The sequence below is a fragment of the Pinus tabuliformis genome, chromosome 7 (genome assembly GCF_031772625.1).
Source record: "Pinus tabuliformis cultivar Carrire ecotype Pingquan chromosome 7, CPIR1, whole genome shotgun sequence".
NCBI classification, from domain to species: domain Eukaryota; kingdom Viridiplantae; phylum Streptophyta; class Pinopsida; order Pinales; family Pinaceae; genus Pinus; species Pinus tabuliformis.
In genome coordinates, this window is record NC_142293.1 from 1,187,848,278 (window position 1) to 1,187,865,936 (window position 17,659).

The 17,659-nt window shown below is 38.4% G+C and overlaps 1 protein-coding gene across 1 annotated transcript in view; it reads right to left on the reverse strand.

Moving 5' to 3' along the window:
- The window catches only part of LOC149251691 (AP-5 complex subunit zeta-1), a 515,410-nt gene that overhangs the window by 229,645 nt on the left and 268,106 nt on the right, over positions 1-17,659 (reverse strand). Inside the window, exons 13-14 of the mRNA XM_089459526.1 lie at positions 3,976-4,103; positions 3,731-3,890 (exon numbers count right to left, since the gene is read on the reverse strand). Of these exons, the coding sequence (XP_089315652.1) occupies positions 3,731-3,890; positions 3,976-4,103 (288 nt within the window). The remainder of the gene's footprint in view (positions 1-3,730; positions 3,891-3,975; positions 4,104-17,659) is intronic.

Genomic DNA, 17,659 nt, shown 5'->3' on the forward strand with positions numbered 1-17,659 from the left:
GAAACAATTTACCAAGGGAAATATCTTGAAACAACACAAACCCTAGCACATTTAAACATTAACATTACAGTCATTTGAAATTTCATCCACTTGCACAATTTAACTTTTAAACACAAGCATGAGGGTCATCAATCATAACCAACCACCAAACTGAAGTGTAGAGGGCCTACCTCGAACAATCTTGAAGATTTGAGGGAGTTTGAGCGATTTTATTTCGAGTTTGCAGGGGAAACCTTGACGGGTCGCGCGCCACGCCCAACGGGTCGCGCCCGTTCAAAAACTGAACTGCTGGATGGCCTCTGACGGGTCGCGCCCTCCTGACGGGTCGCGTGCCTGTCTTGACGGGTCGCGCGCCTGTGCTGAGCCCAAAATTCGACCAGTTTTCGCCTAACACTCTTGATGCTTGCTCACTCTCTCTCAACGATGCCTTGGATGCATAATAAGAATAATAGGAGGGAAATTGAGCTTTTGTAACCTCCATTTGAAAAAATTTCATGCTCAAACCCACTTTCTAAAGTTTATCTTTGACACTTTATAAAACTGACTTTTTGGCTTCCTTTGTCCTGAAATTGACTCTTTTAGTGCTTTTTCTTGATTCTTTTTGCAGGTAGATCATCTGAGGGATCTTGGCAAGGGGACCAGGGTTTCATGATGTCTGTTGCAGTCTTTTGAAAATTTCATCACTTTTTACAAAAATTCAAAAAAAATGACCTTGGCTTTAAAAAACAAAGTTTTTAAATCCAAGGTGAAAATTCACTGTACAAGATAAAAATATCGAAGCAACATATTTACAATCCTCCCTCTGGCTTGCTGAGCACTCATGGACTTTCAAAGACATGACCTTGCAGAGATAAATGACCAAAACCCTAGACCTAGGACTTTGACCTCAAGACAAAACAAGACAAGCTTGAAAGAACTTAATGACTGATATGACTAATCCAGCAAAGCCAAGAGGGGTATAAATACACTAGCTCCTCCATCAGGGTTATGGCATGCCTAACGGGATGCAAAACTTGACACTGATGAGACACCTACCTATGCAAATGCAAAGAGTTTTGATCGCTGATGGAGGGCTTCAAGACCGACACTAACAGAACGCACCCGCGCGCCCGCCCACCCGCGCCCGTGCACGATCGTCCGTCGTCGCTCGCCCCACGAAGGCCTTACATGGAGGAAGGAATTGTAGAGCTGGAGCTAGCCAGGAGAAGTAGGAGATCACTTGGAGGGCCATTTGAGGAGGATCGTTGGAGTTGAGAGAGCAGAGATTGGGAGAGGCAGATCCATAAGTATTTCAGGAGCTCCTGGAGTGTTACAGCACTACCATTCAGCCACAACAGGGAGTGTGTATTTCTGGCTAGCTGGAGAATACGCAAGGGGAGTTTGGAGCTATCAATGATCAAGCATTTGCCGGGAGAGTTAGAGGATTGGGAGAGCAGCAAAGGGCCAACCTTTCTTGCGAGTTTGGAGCCAGCATCCCAGCAGTCTAATTTACAGTTACCTGGGCCTGCGCAGAGAGCCATCACTAGGCTCACGTGGGAGTTGGAGGAAGGAATTGTAGAGCTGGAGCTAGCCAAGAGAAGTAGGAGATCACTTGGAGGGCCATTTGAGGAGGATTGTTGGAGTTGGGAGAGCAGAGATTGACAAGATCAGTCATAGCAACAGAATTCGAAATTGGAGGAGGGCCAAGCTGTGAAGGGTCAATTTTTGAAGGTGGGAACCAAGGAAAACCCTTTATGGGTTTTTCTGGATTTTGGGCAAAGATCACACTCCTAAATTTATAGAATTTTCCGGGCAGAGATAAGAGGTTAAATAGGGGTCCAAACTCAGCCAGCAGCTAGAGGAGCTAAGGGGACTTTGGGCCAAAATTTCGAAGTCAACATTTGGCCAATTCCTTCATGGGTTTTTCTGGGTTTAGGCCAAGGAGAAAGGAGCTGAAATCTCATTATTTTCTGAGCACGGGAAGCAATGATTTGAACCCTTAGAAGTCAGCAGACAGCGCAGTTTTCTGGGGCAGCACAGTTCAGTTCTCTCACCTGGGTTTTGTCATGCTTGTCCATTGAGAGAAGCCTAGGTGCACCATTCTATTTTACTATTGTATTTGCTCCTAAAGAAGTAATAAAATGGCTCAACAGTTCTCTATATCCAGTGTTTCCATGGGTGCTTAATGTATATTTCCTTTTTCTGATTGCTGGATAGTTTTCATGCCTGTATATCATTACATTCCTGTTTAGAAACATTACATTAGTAACTGTTTGTGAATATCTTTTACTTCATTATATTAGGATCTTCTCTTTGCTTAAGTTATTAGTGTTCTTCTTCATCAAACAACTATCAATGCATGAACATAAATAGACAAGAGACACAGGATGTAGACTATCAGCCAGGGCGAAAACCTCTCACTCTTTGAGAGGAAAACCCGCACAAATTCTTTTTATGGATATCCCAATTGACGAATACCAAGACCAAGACCCTTGACTTGTTAGCAACTTCAAGACCAAGACACTAGATCTCTTGACTGTCTTTTCTTCTTCTTTACTCTTCTTCCTCTTCCACCTTCTTAGCTTCGAGATATTTGTCTGAGTTCTTCTCACTGTCTTCATATTGAGATTCCCTTTTTGTGAGACCTCCTTGCTGTCATGGCATCGATCTCTTTCCCTTGAGATAGTACTGATATCCTTCCTTAGCACTGAGACCTTAAACTGAGGTTTCACTATAATATGTTGCAGCTCCTCCATAATCATGACATCGAACTGTACTTCGCATCACTGTAGTCTTCTGGTCACTGTGCTTTGGTTACCCAAATTCAGAGGGATCTGAATTCCCTTGACTGTAATGACATCCGAACTTTCTTGTTGTATCTATCCACCCAAAACAGAGATCCGAACTTACTTGTTGACTGTAATAGAGGTCTGAACTTATCACTGTTACATCCATCTGAAAATCTCAGAGGTGTCACCGAACTGTTGACTGTACTTCATCACCGAAACTTCAGAGGAATCCGAACTTCTGTGTCTTGCTAATGTGGAGACCCTGCCTGCCTATTTATAGTGGTTTGTCCCATATAATAAGCCGACCTATACATCCGAATAGGTGTGTCTCCAAATAGATGAGCCGACATGAGTTCCTTTCTCTGTTTTAAGGCCAACTTGAAGAGGAGTATTAGTGCTTGTCGTTGGAGGGCTATTTGACAATGCTATTGACTCAAATACATTTGACACATGCCCAAGAAGGGTTCTTCATACATGACATTGACTCTTTGACCTTAATGACAAATCCTAAGGCTCTCAATGGGAGCCACTAACAAATAAAATCTCTTGCTCATGAAACCCATGAAGCAAGGCATTACAAAAATAATTTTATTCTCTTCTTTTCATCATTTACAAAGATCATAATTACATGTCATTATGAAGACCGAACCTAGTTACATTTTACAACAGAACTTACATCTATCTCTTGTTTTGAATTAACACATCAAATGCAGTGTTTGCACTCCTGAAATTTGCAGAAGTTTTGCAAAGTTTTTGTATATGCAGATATAGGCTTTGAAAGTTGTAAACTAAGTTCCTAGTTTTAGGACATGTAGGTTTCATTCTCTGAGTGCAGATTTGAACTATGATGTAAAAGGTTGACAATTTTTTGGCTAATTCATAATTTCATAGAAGATTGATTGATATAGTTCTAGCAACTGCATCCTATGACTTGCCAAGGATGTTTATGTTCAGAAGCAAACCTTAGCCAAACATACACGGGCTCTTGGGATCAACTCTCGGTGGTATGTGGCAAGCTTTGCAATAGCTGTCACCACAAAACAGAGAAATCTTGCCTGTCCAGACTTCTTAAGAATCACTCCTTCATAATTGCTGGCCATATCATGATTCAATGCAAGACGACTGTGCAAGATGAAAAAGCAGAAGTTCAGTAAATCAGGGTAAACAAGATATATAATCCAATATTCAAACATGACTTAGAGTGCACCTGGATGAGAGATTTTCATATAATAGCAATTCCAAGCTCTCAAATAGTTCCCTAGCTGCATCCTTATGAGATATGCCACCACCTCCGTGTTCACCAATTGCCCAGCATAACTGCAATGCTAGCTCTGTCTGCGACAATCCAAACATCAATGAGATAAAGTTACAAAACTTTGACTTCTTGAGAAAGACCTTGGAAGACCAGATAACATGCAGATGGTCATAATAATGCAGATGGAGAATGAGATAAAGTTACAAAACTTTGAGTTCTTGAGAAAGACCTTGGAAGACCATGAAAAAAGAAAAGCAAAATACTATGCTGCATGAGTTTCTGGAACTTGGGCATGGGTGCCGGGAACAGCTAGAGGTTTCCCCAAAATTTATAGGGAACGGCTAATCGGGAGCGGTAATATTATATAATAAAAAAATTAAAAAAATACGGGAACAGCTAGAGGTTTCCCCAAAATTTATAGGGAACGGCTAATCGGGAGCGGTAATATTATATAATAAAAAAATTAAAAATATTTTTTTAATTATATAATTTATATAATAATCAAAATTAATATTGAATCAAAATATTTAAATATTAAAATCAATTTAAATATATAAATATATAATATATAATCTCTCTTATATATAAATATATTCTTTGGGTGTCTCTCTCCCTAAGTCTCTCCCTTTTATATATATAAAATATTAAAATGTTAAGTTCATTATGACACATGACGAGTCTTTGAAACAATCTGGCTTAAAAATACAAAGGAACAATTTTACATATGTTTTCTAGTTATTCTTAAGAGAAAAAGTAAAGCAACTCTAATGTTTAAGCATTGACTGCCACATACAATATGCACACACAATCTTCTGCCATATATATACATAAACAACAAAAGAAATACTCATCAGCATGACATCCCAAATATCGCCCTTACATCGAGGTGCCACACACTTCCTTAACCCATCAAGAGATTGCTCCAGTTTCTCAATTAAGGATATCAGTGTTAAGGATGTCTTTGGCCTTTCTTCCTGTGAAGGTTTCAACTTAGGCAGTTCAGCATCTTTCTCTACAGGCTTTGTATTCCCCAACCCCAAAGAACGCGGGAACTCCAAAAAAAGCAGTCTTCAAAGCTCCCAGAACTTTTCCAAGCTCCCATTGTAGCTCCCGCTGAAAAGGGAATGTTCCCATATAGTTCCAAAGCTCCCTGGAGCGCAGGAACCATTGGAACGGGTTTCCCAACTCTTGGGAGCGGTTCCCATGTAACAGAGGAAAAATAAAAGGACAGATGATCAAAATAAAATGAAGATGAAATTTGAGGCACAAAAACTCCTAATGTGAGTCTGTCACAGGATAAGATAGAAGAGAACACTCTTCTGTTGCTCTCTAAGAACTGATAATCTTCATGGTTTCATCATTTTAGACTTCATCCTTTCTTTGCCTGGCATAAGTCCTATCTATGACAGGTAAACTTTGTAGTTTTTGCCATTTAAGGATCACCACAGAATCCCCGTGGTTTTACTATCTTCCAAATTAACATTACGTGTTTGAAGAGATAAATTATAACAGTCTCAACACAATGACGGAAAACAACAAAATTCCCAATTCTAGGCCAGCATGGTAAAATATTAATGTCATTCCAACTCGTCACTTGTTTCATATAAGTTTCACAGTTGATAAGACTCTTACTCAAATATTTTTAAGAGTTTATAACATAGATATCAGTAGGAAAATGGAAAGTCAACTTTGTTGGTTCATCAGCACAACAATCGAAATTATCTTGTCTCAGTACCTGCGACTGAAGGTTCCCATCTATTAAAAAGTTCAAGTTGACTTTCTAACTATAGTAAATGAAAGCTATAACAAGAGCATGTAATTGTGTTGCAAGAAAAAGATAATACTCTAATTTAGGAATACAATTTCAGGGATGTATGTGTTTCCCAATAGGCCTGATGAGAGACTACAAGAGGCATATTTCAAAATTGCAGATTGCTCATATGAATGTTTTATAGGCCATTCAACCCTCTTTTGATAGGAAACATCAATGTAGATCACAATAAATGTGCAGAAACTGATATATGCTATATTGACTGAGGCAATCAAACAATTCTGAGGTGTTAAAACATATCTTAACACATTAGAATATCCTATACAGAGGTACAGAGGAGGGAGTGTTGAACTTGATATGAGTACAGTATGAAAGAAAGGACGACAAAGAGAGTGAGTATTCTTAACTGCACATACATTGTACACTTTGTCTCGGTAGTACAAAATAGTACACATTTAGAATACAAGGTGGTGTCATAACTCAATATTGAGGATAAGGATTATGCTGATGATAGAAATAATCTTGAAGAAGAAGATTTGGAGATAAAGCTCACCTTCAACTGCCAGAATAGATCATTTTTCAATATATCATTCCTCACATGAGGATGGTTAAAAATAACAAAATTTACCAACATCCCCATTTTCGTGATGTATGAACAGAAACTGAAAGTCACCAGGGATAATCACAATTTTTGGAAATCATTGCCACATTGCATTCTGAGTTTTGCTAAAACATCATTCCATGGCCAGTAAAATTTGCAGGGCTTACTATAATATTCCTAATAGGAAATTAACAATGAATAGCAGAAAAACATGCTCATGAACAACACCCAAAAATTGCAACATACAAAAATATTAGATACACACAGAATATATAAAAATATTTATTAATAATTGAATTGACAGATGATGCTGTTTACAATGGGGTTTCCTGGCTTATATACCGCCATGGGCACCCTTTGGGGAAGGGCATGATCTTATGATCGTGCCCTTTCGTCTAATTAACCTAAAATTAAATAATAAACCTAAATTTAAATACTAACTAATTTTTTACATAGCATTGCCTTCCTCTCGAAAGAATGCTTTGTCCTCAAAGCATACGTGACGACGGATGTTGTTGACAAAATGCTTCATTCTCCCAACAAGCGTCTTCTTCTGGTAAGTTCTTCCACTTGATCAAATATTCCAAGATGATCAAGGTCCCACACTTTAAAGGGTCTTGGATTAATCTCTCACTTTCTGTTTTTTGGTGATGTGGATATCGGTATGGCTTGATGTTGACAGGGTCTAACCCTGCCTTGACTTCTATTGTATGCTCAATTTCCTTATTAGGCGGCATCCTCATAGGTAGGTCTTGAAATATTTTTTCATGCTTCTGAATCAGATCTTGTATCTCTAGTGACTCTTCTTTGGTCATATTTGCAGATAACATTTCTAATTGGTGACATTGTACTGCATAAGCGGGTTCTCCTTTTCGACTCAGCTTCATCATCTGAGATGATGATACAGTTTGATTTTCTAGCACTTGGAATCCGTGTAATTTGTACTTCTGACCTCCCCATTTGAATTTTATAAATTGTACTTGGTGGTTGGCGGCATAAGTACCTAACATTCGTAACCACAGGATACCTAAGACTACATCTACTCCTCCTAACGGTACCGTGAAAAACAGAGACTCTAAACTGAAAGTATTGAATTTGCAATTTAACCTTATGGCATTTCCCCACCTTTTCAATCTTCTTACCGTTAGCTACCATCACTTTCATGTTTGGTAAGGGAAATGAAAAAATATTGAGTCTCCTTGCCACGGTTGCATCTAAAAAATTGTGTGTGCTACCAAAGTCGATGAGAACCACTACGTTGTTCTTCTTTATGTGTCCTTTTAACTTTAAGGTCTGAGGTTGTGATATACCTGTCATAGCAGATAGTGACACTTGCGGAATACTTCCATCATCTAATTCTGGTGAGAATTCTGGGGCATCTTCTGTTTCTTCTATGTCATAATCTTCACTGTTTGAATCATTGGTTGCTTCACAATTATATAGGTTCTTTGGTTCTTTTCTTTTAATACATCTATGTTTGGGGTCCCACTTCTCACCATAGCGTTTACATTTACCCTCTTTTATCCTTTGCATTTCCACATTAGATTTTTCATCTTCACGACGATGTGGTGGAACATATCTCGTATTATTTGAGTCCACATACTGGGGTATCCTTCGTCTTGAATATGTTTTTTCCGCTTTTGACCAAAATATTGGTTCGGATTTCTTTTCGGCTATTTTTGCTTTTCGTCTTGCTACTTCTATTGATGTAATGTCATGCATCTCAAGTTCTGCTTGTAAATGGGTTTTGAGTCTCGAGACGTATGACTGAATTAGACGAGATTCTGATAACCCAGGTACTCGTGTTACTAAGGTCTCCCATTCTTGAGTGTATTCATCCACACTTCCTTTTTGTCGTAATTTGATGAGTTTTGAAAAGAACTCTTCTTCTTTTACACCTTGGAATCCGTTAAAGAATGCATCCTTAAATTTCCTCCAGCTAATGACGTGTGTTGTCTTTTTCCACCACATATACCAATTATATGCTTCTCCTTCCATTTTCATGGATGCGTGCCTGAGCTTTTTGTCATCGTCATTGATGTCATATATCTCAAAGTATTCTTCTGCTTTATTTATCCATGCAACATTGTTTTTTTCATTTCCATCGAATTTAGGCATCTCGACTTTTGCCCTTCGTTGGTATGTTGCTAATGGTTGAGCAAAAAAGGGGTGTTGATTGGTAAAGGTATCCCAGAGTTGCTTGTTTGTAAGAGTTGCGTTACTCACTTCTTGGTGGGGTGTTGCTGATTTTTTTGGGGATTCAACTTTTTCATGAGAGTCTGTTGACTTTGTTGAATCTGATGAGATGTGTTCTTGATTCTCTTCATTTTCTTTTAGTAGTTGTTCGGGTGTACAATTCGCCTTTTTACACAGAATTTTCAGCATTGTTAAGGCCTCTCTGATGTCTACTTCTGTTTGGACATGTTGATTTTCCATCTTTATTTCTATTCGATTTGTCGTATCCTGAAGATTTTTTATTTTGTCAACCTGTTTTTTGATATTGTCAGCCTGCCCCTCAAGCTTGATTTGGAATTCATCTAATCTTTTTCTGACCTCGTCGTGGTTGTTATTCATCCTATGCTTCGCGTCCAACAATTTTTTTTGGAAATCCACCATTGTCATTGTCGACATTAAGCAAGTTTGTGGGGGCGTGCATTTATCTGCCAGCTTAAATTAATTATTTTTTTAATTAATTAATTTAAAAAAAAAAAATTTATTAAATTAACCTTATATATATCATATGCGTTACTACACTCAGAACAGTCACGTCATATCCATTTGACTGTTCATAAAACTTGAATTTTACCACAGATTTATGATGGATGACTCGGCGTTCACCAGGGTACGACGGTCGCATGAAAAACGCGTCTGATGGAAGGGTGGAAGCAGACAGGGTAAGCCCGCACAACGGATGGGAAGGCGAAGGCCGCAGTCTTCTGGGCAGATGGAGACAGCGGAGGGACGGCCGAACATCGCAGTCTTCCGAGCGAATGGAGACAGCAAAGGGGCGTAGAAAAAAATACGGTGGGCTGTAGACAAGAGCGGAGGCAACGAGCAGCGGAGGGAATACGCAACTTGGGGGTTTGTTAGTAATGCTAGGTCACTACAGTGGCAGCGGAAACAGAGATGGCGTAGGCGGATTGGGACGAATGACGCAGCGGAAATGAAGATTGGTGATTGCCAGGCGAGAAGATCGTTCACACTGATACCAGATGAAGCGTAAAACTTCTCGATACACAGTAAATATATAAAAACATATATAAATATTTATTAATAATTGAATTGACAGATGATGCTGTTTACAATGGGGTTTCTTGGCTTATATACTGCCATGGGCACCCTTTGGGGGAAGGGCATGATCTTATGGTCGTGCCCTTTCGTCTAATTAAACTAAAATTAAATAATAAACCTAAATTTAAATACTAACTATTTTTTTACATAACAGATTGTACAGGCATGGTGCGACAACGACTCAGGTCAGGGGTTGTCACTCTGATTTCTGACCTCTCCATTCTAGCTATCTCCCTATTATGGAGGGTAATCCCTATGGAAGATAGAAATGCAATACTTGTTGGAAACCAGCAAGTCCAGGAGACACGATTGAATGGCCTAGCCACTTGGTTGATTTAGCAAGATTTATAGATTAGCTTAGAATTAGATATGAGATCAGTGCTTTATGGAGTCAATTTCTTGTTTTATCTCGATTAAAGACCAATTAACTAGATGAACAACAATTTCTTAAATGCTTAACTATCCTATATGCTATGCAAATCCTAAGAATTAGGTGTGATGCAAGGATCTTGGTTACTTTTAATTAAATGCATATTCAAAGTATATCCATCCTCCTAACCAATGTTGCAAAAATCATTATCGAGATAATATCGGTGAGGGAAAAAGATCGGAAAAAATCAGAAAAATCAGGAAAAAATCGTAAAATACGAAAATATTCATTTTTTTCAATTTTTTTAATTTTTTTAATATCTAAAGCATCTTCAAGATAAAATAAATACATTAAAACATAAATATGATAAAATAACTAATATATAAAATGTGTAATATCATTTCTAGTGCTACATCACACATAACAGTGAATCATGTCCTGAATAGTCAGTCCTGACTCCTGAGTCCCAACTCAACCTCAAAATATCAACAAAAAATATAATAATGTATCTCATATCATGAGTCATAATGTCATATACAATGAAATAAACCAAATAACTAATACTATTGATTTCCTTTGCCCCTCTTGTGAGAAAATGCAATAGCTTTCCCTCTAGATGTAGATGTTGGTGGAGTTGGTAGTGGACTCTGTTGTGCTCTAGAAGCTGAAGAACTAGGAGCTACAGGAGGTAGACCACGTCCTCTACAAGTGATAGGGGTAGCTTGGGTATGTTGTGTCACCTCCTCCTCCTATTGCTCCTCCTCCTCCTCCTCCTCCTCATCAAAAACTCTGGGAAAAAAAATCAAGATTTTTTTCCCAAAAATCGCGATTTTTCGAAAAAATTGGGATTTAATCCTGATTTTTTCAAAATGAAAAAGTCATTGAATTAATCACGTGATATTATCGGGAAAATGAGAAAATCACAATTTTTTGATGTTATCGCGATTTTCGCAACACTACTCCTAACTATTTCGAAGCTAGTCTTTAGAGTAGGTTGTGAGAAAGAGGCCAAGGAAAAACAAGAAGAGACTTAATTAACGATACCTCCCCTCAGGTACTAACCACCCGGTGCTTCTGGTGCTACAAAGACTGTGGATCTAATGACTGTAAGGTCACTATGCTAACCACTAAAGAGGTGTTAAGCTCCTCAAGCTAGATGAGAAAGGTGGTCCTATTATCTTTATAAACCAAGCTTATGCTTGGAGGTAAGTTATTAATGCAATACTAATCTTAGAATGCTTAATGCAACATTATTGAGTGTTTTTTGAGTTAAGATTGTTGATATTAAGTACTTTGGTTATGATTGATCTTAAGACGAGGAGTACTTAATAACCAATTAATGATGATCTTAACACAAGATGAAATGTGCTCATTATCACAAGTGCCAACTAGATACAAAATGCTCAATAACCGAAGATCCACAATAGATAAATGAAAATAGCACTTATCCACTTAGAACAATTAGCTAATGAGACAATACAATTATCAATGTTCTTATGTAATTAGAGTTCTCATAATGTCAATTATTCCAGATATATTCCAAGAATGATTTTTAGAATAATAACAATGGCTTGATGTATTTCAAAAGATAGATATCAACCACAGTCTTAGTGAAGTAAGAAAATCACATAAATTTCCTGAAGCCCAAACAAGGTCAGCCCTTTGCCCACAGTCTGTGAACTTGGAGCCGAAGGGTCAGGGAGCCTGCAAACTCTATATATTTTCTTCAAGAAACCTTGTTAGACATATGACAAATCAAATCACCTAAGATAGACCCAAAATCTACCAATAGAATATTCTTACCATCATCGCCTTATCTTTCGTCATATCATCGTACCTTCAGCGCCTACTCTTCAGTTTGTTTCTTGTTTGGGTGGCAACTCCATTTCTTTTCATTTATTTTTCCCAGACAAGAAGCATCCCTCATATCTGCTTGTTTGTTGCTTTTTGGATCCTAGAGTTAGATTCATGTTCAAGTGGCAAATCCACTTCTTTCATCTCTTGATTTTCTTGAGCAGAGATCTCTTTCTATCATCCATTTGGTCCCTCAATATTCATCATGGATTATTTGTTTACCCCATGTCATTTTATTAATTTTCTCCATGATATTCCGGAAGTGGCCATTTCTAAATTACCTTTGTTCTCGAGTGGTGATTCAGTCGCTGTTAAAAAGCATTTATGCAAGTTTACTCATATAATGATCATATATTGTAGATCTCCTCAGTATGATCATGAAGATGTCAAATGAGTCTATTTGTCCTTTCTTTAGAGGGTGATACTTTGAATTGGTTTAATAATGGTCCTGAAGACTCTTTCACTTCTTTACAAGACATTATCAATGCTTTTAAAGATAGATATGGTTATCAAGATAGATTTCCTTATGCCCTTAAAATTGTGCAACAGAATGAAAGTAATCTTATGAAGGGTCCAACTGTCGATGAAATATTTCAAGACAATTCTTCTGTGCTGTCAGGCCAGGGTAACTCCAGCAATGAGCGGAAGAAAACAATTAAATGAGAAAACACTGATTGATTCCTTTATTCATTAGCCAGCACTTTATTTATACACATATAAAACGGATCAGTTCATCTTCTAGATGACTGTCCGACTTCACCTCATCCGTTTCGGATTAGGTGTCAACATTCCCCCCCTTAATCTGAAGGGATGTTGGTGAGTCCAAGCATCATTCTGAATTTTTCAAGCTTTTCTCTTCCAAGCGCTTTGGTGAAGATGTCTGCAATTTGCTTGTTTGTGGAACAATGACGAAGATGGATTGTTTTGGCCTCAACATGATGTCGGATCAGATGATATTTAGTATTGATGTGCTTAGTACGATCATGGAACTTTGGGTTCTTGGCCAACTTTATTGCAGATGTGTTATCAATCATGAGTGGAGTTGATTGTATTTGTTTTACCTGCAAATCTTCAAGAATTTTCCTGAGCCACACAATTTCTTTCGTTGCTTCAGCTGCTGCCACGTATTCTGCTTCTGTTGTGGAATCTGCTGGTACTGATTGTTTGCGTGATCTCCAGGAGACAGCTCCTGATCCAAGACTCATAGCATATCCTGAAGTAGATACCCCGGTTTCTTTGTCTCCATCGAAGTCTGAATCAAAGTATCCAATCAAGTTGAAGTCGTTCACCTGTGTATACTTGATTCCAAGGTCTTGAGTTCCCTTCAAGTACCTTAGAACTCTTTTTGCAGCAGACCAATGTCCCTCACAAGGCCTTTGCATAAACCTGGAGAGGATTCCAACAGCAAATGAAATGTCTGGTCTGGTAGTAGTGAGGTAGATGAGACTTCCTACAAGCTGTCTATACTTTGTTGCATCCTCAAATTCCTTTCCTTCATTAGATGTGAGCTTCAAGTTTTGTTCCATTGGAGTAGAGAGGGGATTGCACTCTGTCATGCCAAATCTGTATAACAAATCTCCAATGTATTTCTTTTGAGAAAGAAATATGGACTTTGGATGTTGGGTTACTTCAATGCCAAGATAGTAATGAACATAGCCCAAATCAGTCATTTCAAAGATTTTTCCTAATTCTTTCTTTATGGATGCAATATAGCTTTCATTGTTCCCTGTCATTAAAAGATCATCTACATATACCACAAGATATACAACTGTTTTTCCAACTTTCTTGACAAATAAAGTTGCATCATCAAGATCAAAATGATTGAAGTTGAGTTTCAGAAGATGCTCAGTTAGTTTTTCATACCAGGCTCGTGGTGCTTGTTTGAGGCCATACAAGGACTTCACAAGTTTGCATACTTTGTGTTCATGTCCTTTCACAGCAAATCCTTCAGGCTGGGACATAAAAACATTCTCTTTTAGATCTCCATTCAAGAATGCAGTTTTTACATCCATTTGATGGACTTTCCAACCGTTCTGAGCAGCTAGTGCAAAGAGTGTCCGGATGGTGGCCCATTTTGCTGTGGGGGCAAAAGTTTCCTCATAATCGACCCCTTCCTTCTGTGCAAAACCTTTTGCCACAAGCCTAGCTTTGTGCTTGTCAAGTGAGCCATCAGCTTTGTACTTGTTCTTGTAGACCCACTTGCAGCCAATTGGTTTGGTTCCAAATGGAGGATCAACCAACTTCCAAGTGCCATTCTTTATGAGGGCATCATACTCCTTCTGCATCGCTTCTTTCCATTCATCATGAGAAGCAGCTTCTTTGAAGGAAGTTGGTTCAAAATCTGTAGACAAGTTCAATTCACAATCATAAGTAACATCCATATCAACAGGTGAATTAGAGTTATCTACATCACCTCCATCTTGTCGGTTTGAATTTCTGGTTCCTGTTTTTCCAATTTCATCAGGATGAACACTTTCAAGTGTCTTTGTCAGCCACTTTGGGGGACCTTTCTGAGATGGTCCAGGTTGTTCTGTTGATTGAGTTGGGTCTGAATCAAGATTGAGTCTCCCAATTCTATCAATTACATCACTTAAAGCATCATCCATTGTTGGAGTGTCATGCAGGGGAGATTGTTCTTCAGAAGGAGATTCCACATGTTGATCTAGTATAGGAATCCCCCCTTCAAGATGTGGAATCTGATTATCAAACTCTTGAAATGATTTCGGTTTTGTGAATCTATCCAAGCGATCAAGTTGCCGCTCAACAACATTGTCAGATTTGGATGATTCAAGAAAAATGACATCTCTAGATAAAACAAACTTTTTATTTACTTCATCATAAAGGCGGTATGCTTTAGATGTGTTTGAATACCCCAGGAAGATACACTTACGACTTCTTGCACCAAGTTTGTTTCTATGTACCTTTGGTATTAAAGCATAACAGGTGGAACCAAATATCCTGAGATGTTTGACCGAAGGAACATGTCCATACCACAATTCATAAGGAGTCTTGTTTCTTATAGCACTAGATGGACATCTATTCTTTATATATGCAGCACATAGAACAGCATCAGCCCAAAACATTGTCTTTACATTTTTGAAGAAAAGCATGGATCGTACCATATTCAAAATTGTTCTGTTCATTCTTTCAGCTACACCATTCTGTTGAGGATTATAAGGCACAGTTGTTTGATGTTTAATCCCATGTTGGCGAAGATAGTGTTCAAATTCATTTGATGTATATTCTTTTCCATTATCAGTGCGAATAGACCCAATATGAGATTGTGCATCATTTTCAATCCACTTATGAAAATTCTTAAATGTTTGAAAAGCATCAGATTTGTTCTTCAATAAGTAAACCCAACACATTCTGGTGTAATCATCAGTAAATGTCATGATATATTTATTTCCATTTGCAGAAGGAACAGGGATTGGACCACATAAATCTGAATGAATAAGTTCAAGCTTCCTATGTGCTCTTGAATGTGAATCATGAAAAGACTGTTTGCTATGCTTTCCTAGAATGCAAGCATCACATTGTTTATGTTTTCTAGGAATTGTAGGCAAACCAGCAACACCATTTTTCTTCAACAAGCGGAGACTATCATAGTTTAAATGCCCAAATCTAGCATGCTATGATAAACTTGATGGAAGTGCACCTTCTTCATGATGAGAAATATATGAGAAATGCTGTGCATGAGCAGAGGTTCCTTGCAGTTTAAGGAGTCTTTCTTCTTCTATACCCCTCATGACAAGTGAGTGGTCAGATGCCTTTCTTACCTCAAGCTTGTCATCAAACATGTGAATGGAGTGACCTTGCTGGCGGATGTGAACCAGGGACAGCAAGTTTCTCTTCAGCTGTGGGAGATATAGAACATGATCCAAAAGAAAGTCTGGAAGACCAGGCAGTTTAAGCCTGATTGTGCCAAGCCCTGATGGCTTGATTTTTGACTGATCTGCAAAGTATACTGCTCCATCAACATTGTTAGTGAAATCTTCAAAGAAATCTCTCCTATGAGTCATATGACAGGTTGCTCCTGAATCAAGCAACCAGTCATTTTTCGAAGAAGCAAGTGAAGCATTAAACAAATCTTCATTTACTCCAATATTACATTGTGCCTCAATATAGTGTGCAGATTCGGGTGCTTTACCTTTGTCTGAGTCATCAGTTTTACCTTTCTGCTGATTTCTTCTCTGCTCAACTTTGTCCCATGGTAGCTTGCATGTAGAAGCATCATGTGATCCCTTTCGTTTGCAGCGAATGCAATGCAGATCTGCCTTTTCTGCTTGAGAATGTCTGCCCCCCCTGCCTCTGAAGTATCTTCCTCTTCCTCTTCGTCCACGTCTTCCTCTTGCAGAATCTTGAGCAGGATGCTTTTCTTTGTGAGCAAGGCAAACAGTCTCTTCAGAAGATTCAGGGACTGTTTTCTTTCCAAAGGCTTTCTCTCTTTCAGCAAACTTTTTCACAAGAGAGTCAAAGGTTATATCTTTAAGGTTTCCATTTGCTTGTAAAGACTCTAGATAATTGGAGTAGGTAGGATAGAGTGCTTTGAGAAAGGCAATAAGAGAGATATCCAGCTCAACCTTAGTGGATTTTATATCATGCATTATAGACTTTATTTCAGATGCAAGAGCAAGAGGATCATTATTTTTCAGTTCAAGAGTGAAGAGTTTAATCATGAGCTGCACAACTTCAAGTGCAGAATGTGTATCATAGAGTTCTTTCAGTTTTTGTATAGCTTCAAAAGCAGTGGAATAGCAGGAAATATGACGACTTACTTCCTCATTGACAGATGCTGCGATCAATGCAAAGGCTTTGCTGTTCTTGTTTTCCCAAATGGCGAGTTCTTTGTCTGATGTGGGCTGCACAGGGTCTCTGTCTTCTTCTCCGACACACACACCTTTCCACAGCTCATTGTAGATGAGGGTGTGTTTTACCATCCGAGACCATTCAGAATAGTTCTCCTTGCCAGTGAGAACTATTCCGACCATAGAAATGATTGAATGCATTCTGTAAAAAAAAAAATTATCTCTGCCAAAAAAGCTTCTGTTGATAGAAAACTTCTGCTGGGAAAAAAAAAATCCTTATGTCACAGCAAGACTTCTGCTGGAAAAAAAATCTTATATATACATTAGTGTTCAACAGAGAAAAAGAAAGCGCTCATATGTATCTTCAACATATATCACTGTTCAATAGAGAAAAAGGAGAGTGTTGTATCTTCAACATATATCACTGTTCAATAGAGAAAAAGGAAAGCGCTGTATCTTCAACATATATCATTGTCTCAATGAAAAAATCAAGGGCGCTTACTGCTTATATCTTATATCTCGCATCAATATCTCACAACAAAACATATATCAATATATCACAGTTTAAAAGAGAGCGCTCACTGCTTATATCTTATATCTCGCATCAATATCTCACAACAAAACATATATCAATATATCACAGTTTAAAAGAGAGGGCGCTCTTCGTTGCCACAGATGTCTGGCAATGAATTGCTGGAATGAACGCGGGATTCCATTCTCAATACCAACAGAGTTTCACACAGTTTCACACTTGGGCGCACCCACATCATGGGTTCCACACTTCCGTAACGCAGTCACCACAGCTATATTGACAGAAATGTCACCGCGCTCGGGTTGCTCATTTTTCAATTGCAATTTCCACTTAACACTCTTCTGCTCCGTTCTTCTACCGCTGCTGCTCTCCGGAAGTTCTTACCACAGCTGTCACCACAGTACCAAGA